We start from the raw sequence: 19,742 nt of genomic DNA on the forward strand, positions 1-19,742 counted from the left end.
TTCCAATGCTGTGCAATGGAACCGTTCTAATCGGAGCGACTCAAGTCGCTCCGACTTAGAAAAAGTTTTCTGCACTATTTTTTTGCAAAGTCGGAGCGACTTGCATTGACTTCCATTATGGGAAGTCGTTGTAAGCCGCGCCGAAGTCGCGGTGCACAGGCGACTTCATTAGTCGCCCGAAGTCGGGGCGACTTCGAGTCAGATCAGTGTGAACCGACACTAAGCAGCCATTTCTCCACTGATTTTAGGAAGTCTGTCTTCCTGTGTTTCTTTCCTGGCCATTATTATTATTATTATTACTACTTTTTTTTGGATTGTTATTTTTACTTAAAATTATTTTGAAATTATAACTGAAATCATTTTTTTCTTTGAAAGCATTTAAATCCCTTTTTACATGGACGCCATCCAGTCTCTTCAGTTGAAGATCCTAAACAGAACCCCTGCTGCCTTGGAGCAAAACGGGACGGGATCTGACATCCATGTTCCTTCATTGTTTACCTCCATTTAATAAATTCAGCTTTGCAGACCACTATTGGATTTATGTGCAGCCAAATGTAAAGGCACTTGTGTCCATTTACATCAGAGTTCCTCTGATCTGTCAGGTCTCCAACTGATCTGTGTAGGCCAGGGGTCTTCAAACTATGGCCCTCCAGTTGTTCAGGAACTACAATTCCCACCATGCCTAGTCATGTCTGTGAATGTCAGAGTTTAACAATGCCACATGGGATGTGTAGTTCCGCAACAGCTGGAGGGCCGTAGTTTGAGGATCCCTGGTGTAGGCTGTAAAAAATGTAAAAGGGTTCCTTTTTTTTTTTCCCCCTTTCCAGACTTGGATGGACTTGGAGTTAATCCTAAGTAGACAGATGCATTTCTGTTTAGACCTGCCTCCCCGTAGGCTAATGCCAGCCATACACGTGTCAAATTCCAAACAAATTTGTCTTCAAAAATCACGGGTGAATAAGATTTTCGACCATTAGTGGGGCCACAGCAGCAGCTGATTCTCATGCGGCCATCAAATTTGAGAGATCCGGCATGAGTTTCCCATTAATGATGGGAGAGTTGTGCGAGAAATATAGTTGAAAAAGAAATACGCTAAACTGTGACCTTGAAAGAAAAGAAGATTCCTGGCCACAAATTTTCTGTTCCGTAACATGAGGTAAAATTGAAGGCTTGGTTGGTCGAATTTCAAAATCAATGGTTGCACCATCCCATTACAAAATACACACTTTAATAGATAAATTGGAATTTGACCCATCTATGGCCTGCATTAAATGAAACGTATGATCAGGTTCACCTGAAAACCTGATCAGACCACCCATGTGAAAGGGCCATCGTTTAAAAATGATCCGCTGTTACTGTCACACTCTAGGTATGCATTAGTCTTTATCCTTTTATTTTATTATATTTATTAATATGGCTATACTTTACTAATATTGTTACCATGCCTTGAGCTGGAGATATTTTTTAGCAGGGTTCCCTGAAACCTGGACATTTTGTTAGGAATTTCTTTGGAGTAAAAAGGTTTTGAAAGGTAATACTAAACCATTGTATCTTGTGCACTGAGCATGTAACTCTCTCCTGGTTACAAAACAGAAGGTTGGCTGTACGGCAGTTAGTGCCATATGGTCCCAGCACAGACCAAGCAAGTAGCTGATGCATCCCTTAAAGTACTTAATACCTTTCCTGGTCACGTGAAATGGATTTCAAGATCAGATAGAAAACAAAGCCATTGTGTGCTTTACAGCCAGGCCAGTTCAGTACTGGAGGGAAAGTGATGTACTTTGTCAGCTTGTTCCATTAAATAACCATAAGGTGGGAAGAAACTGCAACAAGAACAGTGAGAACGATTGTCTAAATTTAGCTCAGTCCTGTTTTCCTCTCCTAGATGAGCGTATGTGATAATGGACATGATCTAGATTTGCTGTAACCTGTTACAATGTAACGCCATCCAGATGATGTTTTTATTTTGCATGGTGTTTGGGATAGGCTATAATGCCCAGTACACACGATCCGAAAATCGGGCGATGTTCCATCCGTTATTTTTCGTATTCTAGCAGCTCTCAATAATATTCGCTTAAAGGGAGAGGTTACTCATGATACGAATTTTCTCGGACGATAATTCTTAGCTTCCGGTATGCGTAACCACGCTGTAGCGTGTGAGGGGAAAATGATGTCTACTGCTCACCATTTTTTTTCGGACGAACAACATACTGATAATACGATTGTCGTACGATGTGTTATAATACGATCAAAATTTTTATGCTTGCACGACCGGATAATATCGGGTGAACTGTTGTGATCGCCTCTCGTAAGCTGTGTACTAACGATCCGATTATCGTCCGATCCTTTCACAAGCGTTAATTTTCGTCCGATTTTCGGATCGTGTGTACGGGCCATTACTCATGTCAATTTTCTATTCCTGTGTTCTAATTCATCAGGGAGATTTCAGTTGACTTCCTGTTCCAGACACACAAGAATTGAGGAAATCCACCCAAAATGAAGGGGATGATTTTTCATTGGAACTGATGTTCCAATTCGCAGACATCTCCTCCCACTCCTCTGCTGGTTACAAACTGACCACACATGCTCATGTCCCTGTCGGCACCACCCAGCTCAATCCTATGCAGTTACTGATTGGGTGTTGCAGCTGTCTGCATATAGTGCTGTGGGGTCTGCACTTGGGGGAGGATTTAGAAATGTGAGGGGAGGTTAGTCTGTACAGGGGTCTGTGCTGAAGGGGGAGATCAGTCTGTGCTGGGGAGGGGGGGGGGGTCGACCTGTCCTGGGGAAGAAATGTGAGGGGAGGTTAGTCTGTACGGGGGTCTGTGCTGAAGGGGGAGATCAGTCTGTGCTGGGGAGGGGGGGGGTCGACCTGTCCTGGGGAAGCCAACCTGTGCTGGGATACATCTGTACTTTAAGGGGTTTGTGCTGGGGGGGGGGTCGGTCTGCACTGGGGATGTTGGTTTGTGCTGAGGGGGTTGGTCCGTGTTACATGGGGAGTCTGTACTGAAGGGGTTTGTGTTGGGGGGGAGATCTGAACTGAAGGGGTAGGCTGGGAGAAGGAATTTAGGGATATATTAGGGGAGATTTGTATTGTGCGGAATATGGGCTACAGGGGGTGATTTGTACTGGTAAGAGGGGGGGGGTAATTTGTTGTATCAGATGCGTTTCAGGAGACTCACTCCCTTCCTCAGAGCTCTGAGGAAGGGAGTGAGTCCCCCGAAATGCGTCAAATTTCCAACCAGATGGTCTAATGATGGGACTTCTCGTCCATGACTGAAGCATCCGTGTTAAATCCCTGCTGTTTTTTATATGTTTGTGAGTATCCATTTGGCTGAAGGGGTTTAATAATATGTTTGGTGGTAATGCACAAGGAGCTTGCACCCTCTTGTGTGTATTTAACTATGCCCATATGCGTGTGTATTTAACTATTTTTCCTAACTATGTACGGTAAGCATTTCTTAATCTATAAAATAGATTAGTAGGGAGTAATTACCTGGTGATCCTGTCAGTGCACATTGCTTCGTTATTCAGCGTGGCAACAGTATGTTGGCTGATGATCAGTGTTCTAGGTTGCCACAGTCTCTGCACATGCTTCATTTTCAGCTTTGTGAAGTCCTGCTTTGTCTGTTCCCCCAGCCGCCCCATTTTGCTCTTGGTATCAAGAAAATTTGCCAGAAATAACTCATGCTGATAGCAGAGGAATGAAGCAGCAGACAGAAATGACACTTAGTGCTCACACTATAGAGCAGGGGTAGGCAATCTTTCAGAGGTGGAGATCTATCTTGACAACATAAAAGAGATCAAAGATTACTGGGGTTCAACACCTTTTTTTTTTTTTAAGGAATTAATTAGCAAGGAAAATGTAAAAATATATAATAAAACAAATGTCACTGAAAAATATAAACTTAGGCTATCTTAAAAGCAGTTGGTGTCAGTGGGGCAGCGGATGGTGTCAGTGGTTTTTATTTGTATTATTTTATGTTTTACTTTTTAACTTTTTTTTTTTTTTTTTTTTTTAAATTTAATTTTACAATTTTTCTGTTTGGGGGTTTTGGTGAAATATAAGGGGTCTAAACAGACCCCCTGATGTCTCACTTTTGAGACAGAGAAAGGGACTGAACAGATTTCCTAGTCTTTTTCTGTAGCCTCAGCTGCAAGTTGCTGGAGATTCGCGTTTTACCACCCTTATCCTTATTCTGGCACTTTAAAGCGGTAGTATCCCGCTTTTTGACACTTTTACCTACAGGTAAGCCTATAATAAGGCTTACCTGTAGGTACAATTAATATCTCCTAAACCGGCACGGTTTAGGAGATATTTGCAGTGCATGCAGCCGCTCACGCGAGTGGCACATGCGCTCTGAAGGTCCGGGGGGACCTTCAGTTTTCCTTGCCGGGAGCTTGCCGGAAAATCACGTCATCGCGGCTCCGGCCAATCACAGCGTCGGAGCCGCCGAACCCGGAAGAGACGCCAAAAGATCATGGCAGCGCCCGCAGCGATGTCCGGGGGTCTGTGTCGGGGCTTCGTTCTAAGGTAAGTAATACATAATGAGCTAGTATGCGATGCAACTGCTTTAAGGGAACTGCCTAAGCAGCCTCATGCTGGCACTGGCCCCTAGCGTCCTCTATCCCCCTACCCCATAGCAGTGTCCTCTGCCCTCCTTCACAAATCCCTTTTCCCTCCCTCCAGTAGTGCCTTCTGTCTCCCCACCCCATAGCAGTGTCCTCTTTCACTCTTTACATAATTCCTCCCCCCTCCCCACAGTACTATCCTCTGGCCCACTGCCCCTTTCACCTCACCCCCACAATAGTGCACTCTGCCCCTGATCCACATAGCAATGTCCTCTGCGCCTTTGACATCAGGAAGGATGAGCGATGAGGCTGGGGAAAGGACTGGCACCAAAAAAGTAGTGGGATTTGGCAAAACAGAGAAGTGTCCGCGATCTACCCGTCACCCACCCGTGGTCGACGGGTAGATCAGGATTGATGGGTTGCCAACCCCCGCTATAGAGAATATTGCTTTGATCCTATTTTGTCTGAGGTTTACAACCACTTTAATAGTCCACACAGTGCGGTGACTGTCGTTTTTTTCCCAACTGCATCTATGTCAAACAGTGCTAGGACCAGTGCACGGGAGGGCACCACAGTTCACTGCGCTGCTGTGCGGATACATGATTGAATTCAAAATGACAATTAAAAAAAAAAAATGAAAAAACAAAAAAAGGTAAACAATCTTTGCACACTGGAAGTAAGCACAGACAGTTGCCTGAACACTAGAATGGAGCATTTAGAGTGTGGGCAGTGCAAATGAGACCTTATAGAATCCACCTGGGACTTCCCAATATCTCTTGGCCTAAAGTATGTTTGCTGGGACTGCATCCCTCCCATCTGAAATTGTTACACATTCTATACTTCTTCCCTAAATAAATGGGTTCAACTTCCTTGAAAAAGGCCCCCCCCCCCCCCATCCATTGCATGACTAGCAGCAACTGATAGGCTGATCTCCTCTTTTATATCAGCTCATCTTCTCTAAGAGGGGTAAACCACATAAATTTGGCATCCCTGATCAGTTTATTTTTCTCTGGTATGCTATGGATACTTCCCAACTTGTATGTTTCAACCATATTCCATGTACACGCCTTCATTTAATCAGTAATAATATAGGAGAATATCATTTGTAATTTGAAATTATTGTTTGATAATGCAATGTTCAAAAATTTAAATGATAAAAAGCATTTTTGGAGAAAAAACGGTATTAAAACTCATAAGCCCAGCTTTAGCGAGATGTATTTTTAGTGTTCCAGGATGGTTAGCTACCAACCCAGTGCATTCAGTTCTTTCAGTGTTTTGTTTATTGTTTTGCTGGGTAATTAATTTGATGGATGGCTTTATACTTTGCAATACAAGGACATAAGAATAATTTATTGGTTGTATTTATAAGTTACACTGTAGGTTCCAGAGGCTTACTATATCATAAATTTAATGATTAGTGCTAAAATGTAGATATCCCCCAGGCTGTCCGTAGGGAAAGATTTTTGTCTTTTGTATATGCTCTAAAGCAGGGGTATGAAAACTGTGGCCCTCCAGATGTTGCAGAACTACAGGTCCCATGAGGCATAGCAAGACTCTGACAGCCACAAGCATGACACCCAGAGGCAGAGGCATGATGGGACTTAGTTTTGCAACATCTGGAGGGCCACAGTTTGCATATCCCTGCTCTAAATTATACAGCATGGTTGTAATAGTTGTACTGTTCCCCTGGACTCTCAAGCCCTACACAATAGAGCCAGTAAAGCCATTTCCTAATGGTACAGTACACAGCCTCCTTTAAGTCTTTTGGGGTATATGCTGCCACATTCAGGTGAGGACAAAGTTGTTAGGACAGCCTATATAACCCCTCCCATTCTTAGCAATCCTCAGTTGTTTTTTTTTTTTCTAGTGTTCTTGGGTGATGGATGGCCTCTCTCCATTGAGAGCAGCTTCTGGCTTATTTTAACGTGTCCTGAATTAATAGATATCAAGGATGTGTATTTGCATATTCTTATTTTTCTCCCTTGCATCAGGTAATTTTGCAGTTAGCCGTGCAATTTTCAGCGGATGGGCAGCCCTTCCAATTTGTGGCTCTTTGCCTTGGCCTATCCATGGCCCATCAGGTCTTCATCAAGGTTTTTCGCACTGCTGCACTCCCAGGGATTCCAAATTCTCAGAATAATGGATAACCTTCTCTTGAAGAATCACCCTGCCCCAGCAGCCATTGTGCAGTAGACAATACAGACCACTACGAGCTTGAGGTGGATTCCCACCTTACAGAAGTATGTGTTGGATCCAACTCCCTGCTTGGAGTTCCTGAGCTTAGTTTTGGACATGGCCCAAGCCTGGGTGTTTCTTGCTCTGAAACATGTGTTGACCCTTTGAGGTCATGTACAAACCCTGTACCTAAAAATCTTCCAGCAGTTTGATTTTGCATGAGAGCGCTGGGCCTATTGATGGCCTAGTTTGGAGCAGTAATGTTCGCCTAATTTGACTCCAGGCCTCTGAAGCTCAGTGTGCTGATTGCATGTGACAAGCACCCTTATGCCCTGTACACACTATCAGATTATCTGAAGACTTTTTTGTCTGCAGACTTACCAAAACCATATAATATGAGGTCAAACCTAAACACTTTCAATTTGTATGCAATCCGGCAGGCCCTTGCACTACATAGAAAAGGTAAATCTGAAGACGAAAGTCTTCAGATAATCTGATAGTGTGTACAGGGCATTAGTCTCTGGACAGACCTATACACCTCTAGGGCCAGGATATCTTTAAACTAATGGTTGTCCAGCCCCGAGGTGGAATTGGGGAAGCCTCTTTTTCTATTAATGTGGATGGTTCTCATGATGCATGCCAGCCTTTCAGACTGGGGAGGTTTCCTGGGAATAGAAACCATCCAAGGAACATGGTTGTTGGAGTCCAGACTTCCGTCAACATTCTCAAACTAAGGGCCATTTGCCTATCACTGCTGTGTTGAACCAACCAGCTTCAGTGGCGACCAATGAAAGTTTAGTCATACAATGTCACATCTGTGGCTTACGTCAGTCCTCCGGGTGGCACAGAACCTGTATGGCCTTTTTTGAGAAGCGGACCTAATCAACTTTTCTCAAAGTCGTCTTCCAGGACAGCCCATGAGACGTTAGGCTCCTCCCCCAGGGACAGGAAACACATTCCAAAATTAAAATAAAAGGCGGTCCCTTAGTCCTCACCTTCAGTATTTTTGTTTCCTCCGGACAGGGGGTAACATGTTCCTGGAACTGAAGCTCCCGGTCTCCTGGACTGTCCATGGAAAGACTTGGAAAGATGCATCTCCTCGGCCCATAGCGGTACCCCTTAGTGCCGCAATAGGGGCTGACCGCTGTCTCCTGTTCTCCTAGCCTCTCGGCAGGACTACGGATGCTGTCTGGTGGAGCGTTGGGGAGTTCACTCCGTTGGTCGGCCGGTTCCTTGGAGCAGCAGTGCTGTGTACCCGTGAACCGCTAACTTCGGAAGAAATTTTGAAGTTGGCGCCAAAGACGGAGGGGGCGGAACTCAGCGTATCCACTCTGGCCTCACGGGAAGTGACAGTGTCACTTCCGGCGCAGTGACGGCATCCGCGGGCGCCGGAAACCCTCGTTCCAGTTTCCGAAGGCGCGAACAGAGAGTTCAAATGGGCGACCGATGTTAGGGGAAACAGCAGTTGCTGGGACCACCATACAGAGCGATGGACACCACGGCAGCAACCGCACAGGCGGCGGAAGTCGGCTCTGGCATCGGCACCTCTCAGGTAAGCAAGGGGGAACGACACCCTATTTGCAGGTACCTGTTAGGAACTCCGTTCCCCTTCCCCCCTCTCTTTTCTATCGTTAGGGGCAGGGGTTAAGCAGCACCGCTCCCTCTTTTCTATCCACAAGGTGGAGGGGGAAAAATGGGAGGTGGGAGGAGGACAAGTATCTCTAATTAAATTCCCTTGTCTTTTATCTTCCAGGCCAAGGCTCAGGACAATAACCCACCTCAGCCCCCCAAAAAGAAATGTGCTGTATGCGGAGAAAAATTGAGTTCCTCTTGGAACAAAGCAGTGTGCCGGGCATGCATAGCTAAACTGGTCAGAGACGATTCTGCAGTCTCTACCCAGAAAATGCTGTCCTCAGTGAGAGATGAGCTAAAAAGTACATTTAGTTCATTCAGGACTCTCATTGAAAAGATGCAGGCACCAGCCCAGCCTTCCACCCCAGCTCAGGCTCCACCATCCCTAATTGACCCATTGGTTTTGGAGGAGGAAGTTTCTTCTTCCCACTCTTCTGCAGAGGGATCAGGATCAGGAGAGGAACCAAAAAGCAATGTTTCCCATGATAGCTCCAACTTTAAACTGAGCCTGGAGGATGTAGATGATCTACTCAAAGCGGTTTATACCACTCTAGAGATTGAGGAGGAAGAAGTGCATCTCTCTAAGCATGACTTAATGTACGCTAGTCATAAAAAGCATGCTAGAGTGTTCCCTGTGCATAGCTCACTATTGGATGTGATTAAACAGGAATGGAATTCTCCCGATAAAAAGCCTTTTTTTCCAAGAAACTTAAAAAGAAGGTATCCATTTGACGAAAGTGTGGAACAGCCCTGGAACAAAATCCCTAAGCTGGATGCCTCTCTTGCCAGAATCTCCAAAGGAACTGACTTGGCATTTGAGGATTCAGGAGCACTAAAAGACCCTATGGATAAGAGAACAGATATCTCTTTACGTAGGGTCTGGGAAGCCTCCATTATGAGCTTAAAGCCAGCCCTGGCATCCACCTGCATAGCCAGACACCTGGAGCTGTGGCTATCTCAAATCCAAACACACTTGACTGCAGGAACATCGAGGGAACAGATTAATAAATCCTTTCCACTCTTATTCCAGGCAATAGGATTCCTGGCGGATTCTTCAGCTGAAGCTGTAAGAATGGCAGCAAGGACCTCAGCTTTAGCTAATACGGCCAGAAGAAGCCTATGGCTCAAGACATGGTCGGGAGATATTACTTCTAAATCTCGCCTTTGTGGTCTTCCCTTCACAGGCGACCACCTTTTTGGCCCAGGCCTAACAGAAGCCCTGGAGCGTACAGCGGATAAAAAGAAGGGATTCCCAGATAAGAAAAAATTCCCCTATGCTCAGAGGAATTTTCGTGGCAGGGGCAAACAGCAGAAGTCTTTTGAAACTCAGCAAAATTTCAAAAAACATTGGACGGGGCATAAAGGAAAGGGGAGGGGTAACATCCTGTTTAACCCTCCTAAACGCCCCAACCAGCCCCAATGACTCCCTTCTCAGAGTGGGAGGAAGATTAGGGGCCTTCCTCCCACTGTGGAAGAAGATTACTTCCAGCCCTTTTATTCTGGACCTAGTAGGCCAAGGACACAGGCTGGAGTTCTGTCTTCAACCTCCAGAAAGGATCCTGATCACAAATCTTCCCAGGGATCCAGTCAAGGCCTCCGCCTTGAGTCTTCAGTTAGGGGACCTATTAGATCAAAAAGTAATTATCCCAGTCCCCAGAGAAGAACAAGGAACAGGGTTTTATTCTCACATCTTTGTGATTCAAAAACCCTCAGGAAGTCATCGACTGATCCTGAACTTACGCAATCTGAACCTTTCAATAGCATACAAACGCTTTCGCATGGAATCAATATACTCCATAGGGAACCTACTGTTCCCAGGGTGTTTCATGGCAACCCTAGATTTGAAAGATGCGTATTTTCACATCCCCATACACACATCCTATCAGAAATTCCTGAGGCTAGCAGTAAAGATAGGACCGGAAGTCAAGCACTTCCAGTTCAGGGCACTGCCCTTCGGGCTGTCCTCAGCCCCACGGATTTTTACCAAAGTCCTAGGGGAAGCACTAGCCCCTCTAAGGCTAAAAGCTATCATGATCACCCCCTACCTGGACGACATCTTGGTAGTGGCAGAATCATACCAGAAACTGGAAGCCGACCTCCTCATAGTTCAGGAATTCTTAACTTTCCTAGGCTGGATAATCAACAGACAAAAGTCTTGCCTGGTACCCTCACAAAGAGTGACCTACCTGGGTTACGAAATCTCCTCACGGGATCAGATGATCTTCCTCCCTCAGTGCAAGATGGAGAAAATGAACCTTATGGTTGCCTCTTTACAGACCAACTTATGGGTCTCTCTGAGGGATGTCACAAGAGTGATAGGCTTGATGACCTCCTGTTTCCCAGCAGTCCCCTGGGCAAGGTTCCAACAACGTCCACTCCAAAAATTCTTTCTACAGAATTGGGATGGGCAGTCAAGTTCCTTGCAACAAAAAGTAAGGATTCCCACCAAGATAAAAAGGACTCTTTGGTGGTGGAGATCCTCTCTTCACCTATCAAGAGGGCTAAACTGGACCATCCAGGTATCACAGAGGATTACCACGGATGCAAGCGCTTCCGGATGGGGAGCATATCTGCAGGACAGATGGGCGCAGGGTACATGGTCCCCAGCACAAAGGAAGTCTTCATCAAACCAAAAAGAACTTATGGCGGTCCAAAAGGCCTTGGAGTTTTTTCAGGTAGAGGTAGAAGGGAGCCATCTACAGATCAGGTCAGACAATATAGCAACGGTAGCGTACCTGAACAAGCAGGGAGGTACTCGAAGTCTGGGCCTACAAACCATTGCACAGAAAATCTTTGTCTGGGCCGAGCGGAACCTAACATCCATTTCGGCCATTCACCTAAAAGGGACGCAGAATTATCTGGCAGACCATCTCAGCCGCCACCAGATGAACCAGGACAATTGGTCCCTCAACCCAGAGGTGTTTCTCAAAATCACCACCTCATGGGGCCTACCGGTAGTGGATCTATTTGCCTCCCAGGCAAACAGGAAAACAGAAAAATTATTTTCCATAACTCAAGGGGATCAGGTGTTAGGCATAGACGCTTTCGCCCACCCCTGGAAAGTCAGACTCTGTTACGCATTTCCTCCGATCAGATTGATCCCACAGGTTCTTCAGAAATTCATCCTAGAAGACACAGAGATGATACTGATAACCCCATACTGGCCCAAAAGGCCATGGTTTGCACGCCTTCAGGCGTTGGCAGCGCAACCTCCAATGACCTTACCTTGGAGACCAGATCTCTTAACACAAGGTCCGGTGGTCCATCCATTTCTCAGGACCCTAAACCTGACGGCCTGGTATCTGAGGAACAAATACTAGGCTCTCAGGGGTTCTCAGACAGAGTCATCAAAACATTGACCAGCTGTCGAAAGCCGGTCACTAGAAAAATGTATGCTAAAATCTGGAAGAAATTTCATTTTTGGATGTTGGAGAATCAGAGACATTCCCCAGATATACCAACTATCTTGGATTTTTTTCAGGAAGGCATAGACAAAGGTCTCTCCTTAGGGACTTTAAAGGTACAGGCTGCCGCCCTTAGTGTCTTTCTTCAGTTTTCCCTTAGAGAAGACCCAAATGTGAATGCCTTTTTCAGAGCAATTGCCCGGACAAAGCCAACCGTGCTTAAAACGTGTCCAGCTTGGAATCTATCCCTGGTACTCCAGGCCTTGGTTACCAGTCCGTTTGAACCCTTGGTAGACCTATCAGTAAAAATGCTCACCCTAAAAACCTTATTTTTAGTAGCTATAACTTCAGCTAGAAGAGTTAGCGAATTACAGGCTCTCTCAATCAGAGAACCTTTTCTTATGATTTTTGATGACAGGATTGTGCTAAAAACAGATCCAGGATTTTTGCCAAAAAGGGTCTCTTCTTTTCATAGGACTCAGGACATAGTCCTTCCTTCCTTTTGCAATTTCCCAAACAACAATAAAGAGAAAGAATTTAGCTGTTTGGATGTCAGAAGATCCCTCTTGAGATACCTGGAGGTGACTAAAACCTTCAGGAAGACTGATACTTTGTTTTTACAATTTTCCGGCTCCCATAAAGGGGAAAAAGCTTCTAAGGCAACCTTAGCTAGATGGATCAAACAGGCTATCACAGAAGCCTATATAGTGAAAAAGGTGGCTCCACCTTTCATTACTGCACACTCTACTAGAGCATTGTCCACGTCTTGGGCTGAAAGGGCCGGTGCCTCACCAGACCAAATCTGTAAGGCAGCTACCTGGTCTAACTTTTCGACCTTTGTTAGACATTATCGCCTGGACCTCCTCTCTTCTCAGGAACAGGCGTTTGGTCGAAAGGTGCTCCAGGCAGTTGTCCCTCCCTAGACTGGTAAGTGCTTGCTCATCGTCTCATGGGCTGTCCTGGAAGACGACTTTGAGAAAAGCTGGGTTATACTTACTGATAACTCCTTTTCTAATAGTCTTCCAGGACAGCCGGATTCCCACCCGAACTATCTGGTATTATGTATAATGTATGATATGTGTCTATATATCTATGTATATGTTTTACAGGGTGTCCTGTGGTTCTCATGAAATACTGAAGGTGAGGACTAAGGGACCGCCTTTTATTTTAATTTTGGAATGTGTTTCCTGTCCCTGGGGGAGGAGCCTAACGTCTCATGGGCTGTCCTGGAAGACTATTAGAAAAGGAGTTATCAGTAAGTATAACCCAGCTTTTTCCACAGTCCACATTCCTGGAGTAGACCATTTCTTGGTGGACTTTCTCAGTTGATAGCGCTTGGATGTGGGAAACAGTCTCTTCATCCCGAGATGGAGGGCATTCCAATGATCTTGGTGTTACCTTGAACTCAGTCTCTAACTCCTGGGAGACACCCTGTGGGCACTTAGACTGGTCCGACCTACTGTATCAAGGATTTCTGCTTCACGGTTGCTTGGTTTGACGGTTTGGCTGTCCAAGTCCCGAAAGATTGGGATCTCTCTGACTGTTATTCCTCTGCTGCTTAAAGCTGAAGTTAAAAAAAAAAAAAAAATATTACTCTTTTAGCTGCAGTCACTTTTCTATAGTGTGTCCCATATCTGTCAGGCAACTGTATCCTTTTTTTCCAAGAGAAAAAGAGGTGACCACACTTTAAGATGCAAGGAAATCTTTATTGTAATAAAAAAAATCCAACATGGAGTGATAAAATCATACGGTCCTCATGACACACAGGAAAGAAGCAAGGTTGACCTGTTTCACAAACTCAATCACTTAGTCATAACCAGGTTATGACTAAGTGATTGAGTTCATGAAACGCGTCAACCTTGCTCCTTTCCTGTGTGTCAAAGTTTGTATGATTTTTATCACTCCATGTTGGATGATTTTATACAATAAAGATTTCCCTGCATCTTGAAGTGCAGTCACCTCTTTTTCTCTTGGATATATTTGGCCAGACCGCAGACTAGATCAGCACTCCATTATCAAGGAACGTATTGGTATTGGTCTCACCTGAAGCTGCATCAGCCCTTCTCCTGCAAACTGCATCCTTTATACTTTCTGGTGACTGCTATCTGTTTAGCTTGGCCATGCACAATTATTTTTTCTTTTTGTTCAGCCAGCACGCTGAATGAAAGAATACAAATTGATTCCTCCTTTTACACAAAGGAGGTAGATGGAGGAAACCACCCCCACTCCTAATTAATTGCAGCCGTTGATTGAGGAAAATGTTTTACCTTATGATTTGATCAACTTCTATTGAGCAAGGATGGCCATATACTATGGCTTCAAAATTCCCATCCGAACTGACCAAATTTCAATCGGAGTACAGTTTAGCCATCTTTAGTTGTTCTCTAGTGGCCACTCTGGTTTTCGTCACTGGGTCCTTTTAGTAATTATTTGTAAATAACTTTGGAAAATAATTGTTTTCTCAGTTTTTTTTTTAAATGGTTCTAAAATACCATTAAGGGCTCTTTCACACGGTCCGCCTCCGTAGGCGGATCCGTGTTGCTCAGCGGGGATTGATCCGCGATCCCCGCTGAGCCGTTGGATGACAGCTCCGTCTCCGCTTGCGGAGAGGGAGGTGTCTCAGCCCCCGCTGCCCTCTATGGGGGATCGGATGAGAGCGGACCGCCTGTCCGCTCTCATCAGATCCGATCCGATTACTGAACGGATGGAAAAATAGGGTTTCCATCTGTCCAGATTTCACGGACAGGATCGGATACGGATGGCAGCGGGTGTCAGCGGAGGTGTCTCCGCTGACACCCGCTGCCCCATAGAGCTACATGGAGGATCCGATCAGATCCGCCTAAAAAACTGACAGGCGGATCTGATCGGATCGCCCGTGTGAAAGAGCCCTAAACCTTTATATCACAATTTACCATCCTTACTCCTGTTCAGATGAACACCAGCCTAATGGATATTTTCCTGAGGGCTATATGTCCCACTCCTTAGTAAATGCTCAAGCAGGTGTTCTAGCTGAATTTGGTCAACACCGTTGTCCTAAAATTATTATTTTTATCACAGGTACTTCTATAGCGCTGACAATTTATGCAGCGATTTACATGTATATATTGTACATTCACATCCGTCCCTCAAGGTCCCTAACTCACATTCATACATACACATACTAGGGGCAATTTTAGATAGGAGCCAATTAAGCTACAGTGGAGAAAATAATTATTTGATCACCTGCTGATTTTGTAAGTTTGCCCACTTTTTATCATAGGTGTATTTTAAATGATAGAGACAGAATATCAACCAAAAATCCAGAAAAATAAAAACCACATGATACAAATGTTATACATTTGAGTTGCAATTCAGTGAGTAAAATAAGTATTTGATCCCCAAGCAAAACATGACTTAAGTGGAGAAACCCTTGTTGGCAAGCACAGAGGTAAGATGTTTCTTGTAGTTGGTTACCAGGTTTTTACACATTTCAGGTGGGATTTTGGTCCACTCTTCTTTACAGATATTTTCTAAATTGTTAAGGTTTTTTGGCCTTCGCTTGGCAGCTCGAAGTTTAAGTTCCCTCCATAAATTTTCTATAGGACTAAAGTCTGGAGACTAGCTATGCCACTCCATGACCTTAATGTGCTTCTTCTTGAGCCACTCCTTTGTTGCCTTGGCAGTATGTTTTGGGCCATTGTCATGCTGGAAGACCCATCCATGACCCATCTTTATTGTTCTGGCTGAGGAAAAAAGGTTCTCATCCAAGATTTTACAATACATGGCCCCGTCCATTGGCTCCTCGGTGCTGCAAAGTCTGCCTGAACCTTTAGCAAAGATAATGTTTCCACCTCCGTACTTGACTGTAGGGATGGTGTTCTTAGGGTAAAAGTCAGCATTTTTCTTCCTTCAAACATGGCATGTTGAGTTAATGCCTAAGAGCTCAATTTTCTCTGTAGTTTGCCAATTCTATTCTAAATGATTCAGAGAAGGATTGGGAGAAAATCAGATCAGGGATTTAGGTCAGATGAGACCAAAATTGAGCTCTTTGACATTAACTAAATTCCCCCCTTTCCTGGCCTGCCAGAGGCGGCATGCTCGGATAAGGGTCTGGAATGGATCTGGGGGAGGAATCCACAGCATTTTTCTATTTTGGTGTGGGGATCCCCTTAATTTTGACTTTTTGTTTTTTTTTTTTTTTTTTTATTGCCGGCAAAGGGGTGTTTTTTTTTTTTTTAGCTGTCAGCAAGAACCTCACTGACAGCTAATGAGTCCTTTCCTAAGAACATGGTGGGCAGCATTCCCAGGCCTGCTCCTTAACAACTAGCTATACACAGTTATCTAGCTAAAAACCAAAGCGCATGTTCAAAAATGCAAAACCTGCCTGAAAACTGCAACCATACATGGGTCAAATATCGACCGTATTTTGTTAGAAAATTATAAATTTTGTGCGTTTTTTTTTTTTTTGTGATCTGATAATGCCACCATTGATTTTGAAATGCGACCAACCAAGCCTTTAATTTCACCTCCTGTTGCTACAGAAAATCATTTTCATGGCTGGGAATCTTCTATTCTTTCTGGGAATTTTCTTTTCATGCATTTCTTTTTCGATTATATTTCTCGCACGATTCTCCCATCATTGATTAGAAAATCGTTTGTTTTTCAAAAAATTTCCAGCATTCCCGATCACTCAAATTCGATAGCTGCACGAAAATCGACCGTTGCTGCAGCCCACTAATGGTGCGAAATTCAAATGAAAATTCTTGCTCCAGACACAAGTGCACAATTACTTCTCAAGTGACAGTGGCAATAGAAATCCATTTCCCTACATGCATAGTAGCTTGAATCCTTGCATGGCGCTACACACTCTCAAGGCAGTATGCTCTAGTGCAGAGTGCATCGATGCACAGGATTGCAGTACTCTGATTGTACAAGCTCCCCCTGTATGATACAACTGGTCCTGCGAATAGACTGGTTTCATCTAGGGACAGGAAGATGGAAATTAACTTCATAAATTAGAAAAAAGAGGTAGAACTGCATATGAGAACACTGGTATTCTGCTGGAGTGCAACTACTAAGAGGACATCCTGGAAGGCAAACGTTTTTTGTTGAATCAAAATATAGAATTTACATTCAATTGCAAAATGACTTGATGTATTTCATGCATATTTAAACTTTCTCTACCAATTCATGCGTATCTCTCTAGTCTCTTTAATAAAAAAAAAAAAAAAAAAAAACACATATACGGTGCAAACCCGAAAAGTATTCACAGCGCTTCACTTTTTTCACATTTTGTTATGTTACAGCCTTATTCCAAAATTGATTAAATTCATTATTTTCCACAAAATTCTACAAACAATACCCTATAATGACAACATGAAAAAGTTTGTTTGAAATCATTGCAAATTTATTAAAAACCAAAAAAAGAAAAATCACATTTACATAAGTATTCACAGCCATTGTCATGACACTCAAAACTTAGCTTAGGTGCTTCCTGTTTTCACTGATAATCCCTGAGATGTTTTTACAACTTCATTAAAGTCTACCTGTGGTAAATTCAGTTGATTGGACATGATTTGGTAAGGTTATCTTGTCTATATAAGTTCCCACAGTTACCCGTGCATCTCAGAGCACAAACCAAGCTATGAAGTCCAAGGAATTGTCTTTAGATCTCTGAGACAGGAACAGATCTGGAGAAGGATACAGAACATTTTCTGCAGGATTGAAGGTCCCAATGAACACAGTGGCCTCCATCATCCGTAAATAGAAGAAGTTTTGAACCACCAAGACTCTTCCTAGAGTGGGTCGCCTGGCCAAGCTGAGCGATCGGGGAGCAGGGCTTTAGTCAGGGAGGTGACCAAGAACCCGATGGGTCCCTCTGACAGAGCTCCAGTGTTTCTCTGTGGAGAGAGGAGAACCTTCCAGAAGAACAACGATCTCTGCAGTAATCCACCAATCAGGCCTATATGGTAGAGTGTCCAGACAGAAGCCACTCCTCCGTAGAAGACACATGACAGCCCATCTGGAGTTTGCCAAAAGGCACCTGAAGGACTCTCATGAGAAACAAAATTTTCTGATCTGATGAAACGCATATTAAACTCTTTGGCCTGAATAGCAAGCGTCATGGTGGTGGCAGGATCATGCTGTGGGGATGTTTTTCAGTGGCAGGAACTGGGAGACTAGTCAGGATCGAGGGAAAGATGAATGCAGCAATGTACAGAGACATCCTTGATCAAAACCTGCTCCAAAGCACTCTGGACCTCAGACTGGGGAGAAGGTTCATCTTCCAACAGGACAGCTACCCTAAGCACACAGGAACAGCCAAGATAACAATAGAGTGGCTACTGGACAATGCTGTGAATGTCCTCGAGTGGCTCAGCCAGAGCCAAGACTTGAATGTGATTGAACATGTCTGGAGAGACCTGAAAATGGCTGTGCACCAATGCTCCCCATCCAACCTGATGGAGCTTTAGAAGTCCTGCAAAGAAGAATGTGAGAAACTGCCCAAAAATTGGTGTTTTAAAGTTTGTAGCATCATACTTAAAAAGGCTTAAGGCTGCAATTGGTGTCAAAGGTGCTTCAACAAAGTATTGAGTAAAGGCTGTGAATTCTTACGTACATGTGATTGATTTTGTTTTTTCTTTTTAATAAATTTGCAAAGATTTCAAACTTTTTTCACCTTGTCAATATGGAGTATTATTGGAAGAATTGTGAGGAAAATAATGAATTTAATCCATTTAGGATAAGCCTGTAACATAACAAAATGTGGAGAAAGTGATGCGCTGTGAATACTTTCCAGCACAGTAGGTCACATAAATCGATTAGGACTGCAAGTAATACAAATAACTTTGAAAGTTCCTGTTCAGTTTCTATAATGAGTGCAATTCTGCTTCCTGTCTTTTTTCCAATTTAGGGTCTGCTGTCTATCTTGCGTAAATTGAAAAGTGCTCCAGACCAGGAGGTACGGATTCTGCTCCTGGGTCTTGATAATGCTGGAAAGACAACATTACTAAAGCAGTTGGCGTCGGAGGATATAAGTCCCATCACTCCAACACAGGTCGGTGGCACTTGACAGTCTTGTGGAAATCAAACTTAAAGCAAACCTGGTATCTTTTCTTACAATTTTAAAATAAAAGTCCTGCATTGCGTGGATGCAACAAGATGCTTGATGTGAGTTTTATTAAGCTAATAGTTTTCCTTCTTGTGCACAGGGAATTCCAAGCTATTTTGTAAAGGTTTGATTTTTAAAATAAGCCCCCCACCCCTCTTTTGCTTGTGTAATATCCCCTTATACAGTGAGATTGTCTCAGCAGCCAGTAGTGAAGCTCTCTTTGAATAATCTTCTACACGCCAGGAGGAACCCAGGAACACTTAAGCTTGGTAACAGTAAACTCCTTGTTACAAATTTAGTCTGGTTAAAAAAAAGACACAAGTCCAACTAGTTCAACCAATAGAAGGGGTAAACAGAAAAAAATTCTGACCTCCTTCTAAAACTGTATGTCACTTGGCTGTACCTGGCTTCAATACGTTTTGGGTAACAGACCCAACGAGCATGATGTAGATGAGCATCCATAACGTGTCAGAATTCCTTATCTCTATACTACTTTCAGGTTAATAAATCAGAAAGCATCAAAACCAAAACATTAGCCAGAGAATGAGCATTCCCCCAAAGAGAAGACAACAATGACAGCCTTGTGGTTCCTGCAAATACCTTTTTATTATCAGATTGTGTTCTGTGTAGTCCGAGCAAGGTAGTAGACATAACTAAGATAAGATGATACGTTCACTGCTGAATGTTCAGGAATTGTACCCCATGACCATGGATGCTACAGGTTTAAAAAAAGTGACTTTTGAGGATTTGAAGAAAGAAAAAATGTCAGTGAGCATTACAAAAGTGGAACTAAACTTATCAATTTAATGGTTTCCCAGAACAGTGTCATTCAAGGTTGGTTGTGAATGATACTGTTTCAGTTGCTTGTG

General features: G+C 43.8%; 1 protein-coding gene across 1 annotated transcript in view; it reads left to right on the forward strand.

The window, feature by feature from the left end:
- ARL3 (ARF like GTPase 3) overlaps positions 1-19,742 on the forward strand; it is a 99,671-nt gene that overhangs the window by 17,952 nt on the left and 61,977 nt on the right. The window contains exon 2 of the mRNA XM_082266810.1: positions 18,676-18,819. Within this exon, the coding sequence (XP_082122936.1) occupies positions 18,676-18,819 (144 nt within the window). The remainder of the gene's footprint in view (positions 1-18,675; positions 18,820-19,742) is intronic.

Source organism: Pelophylax lessonae (genome assembly GCF_965119305.1).
Source record: "Pelophylax lessonae genome assembly, chromosome: 9".
Taxonomy (NCBI): Eukaryota; Metazoa; Chordata; class Amphibia; order Anura; family Ranidae; genus Pelophylax; species Pelophylax lessonae.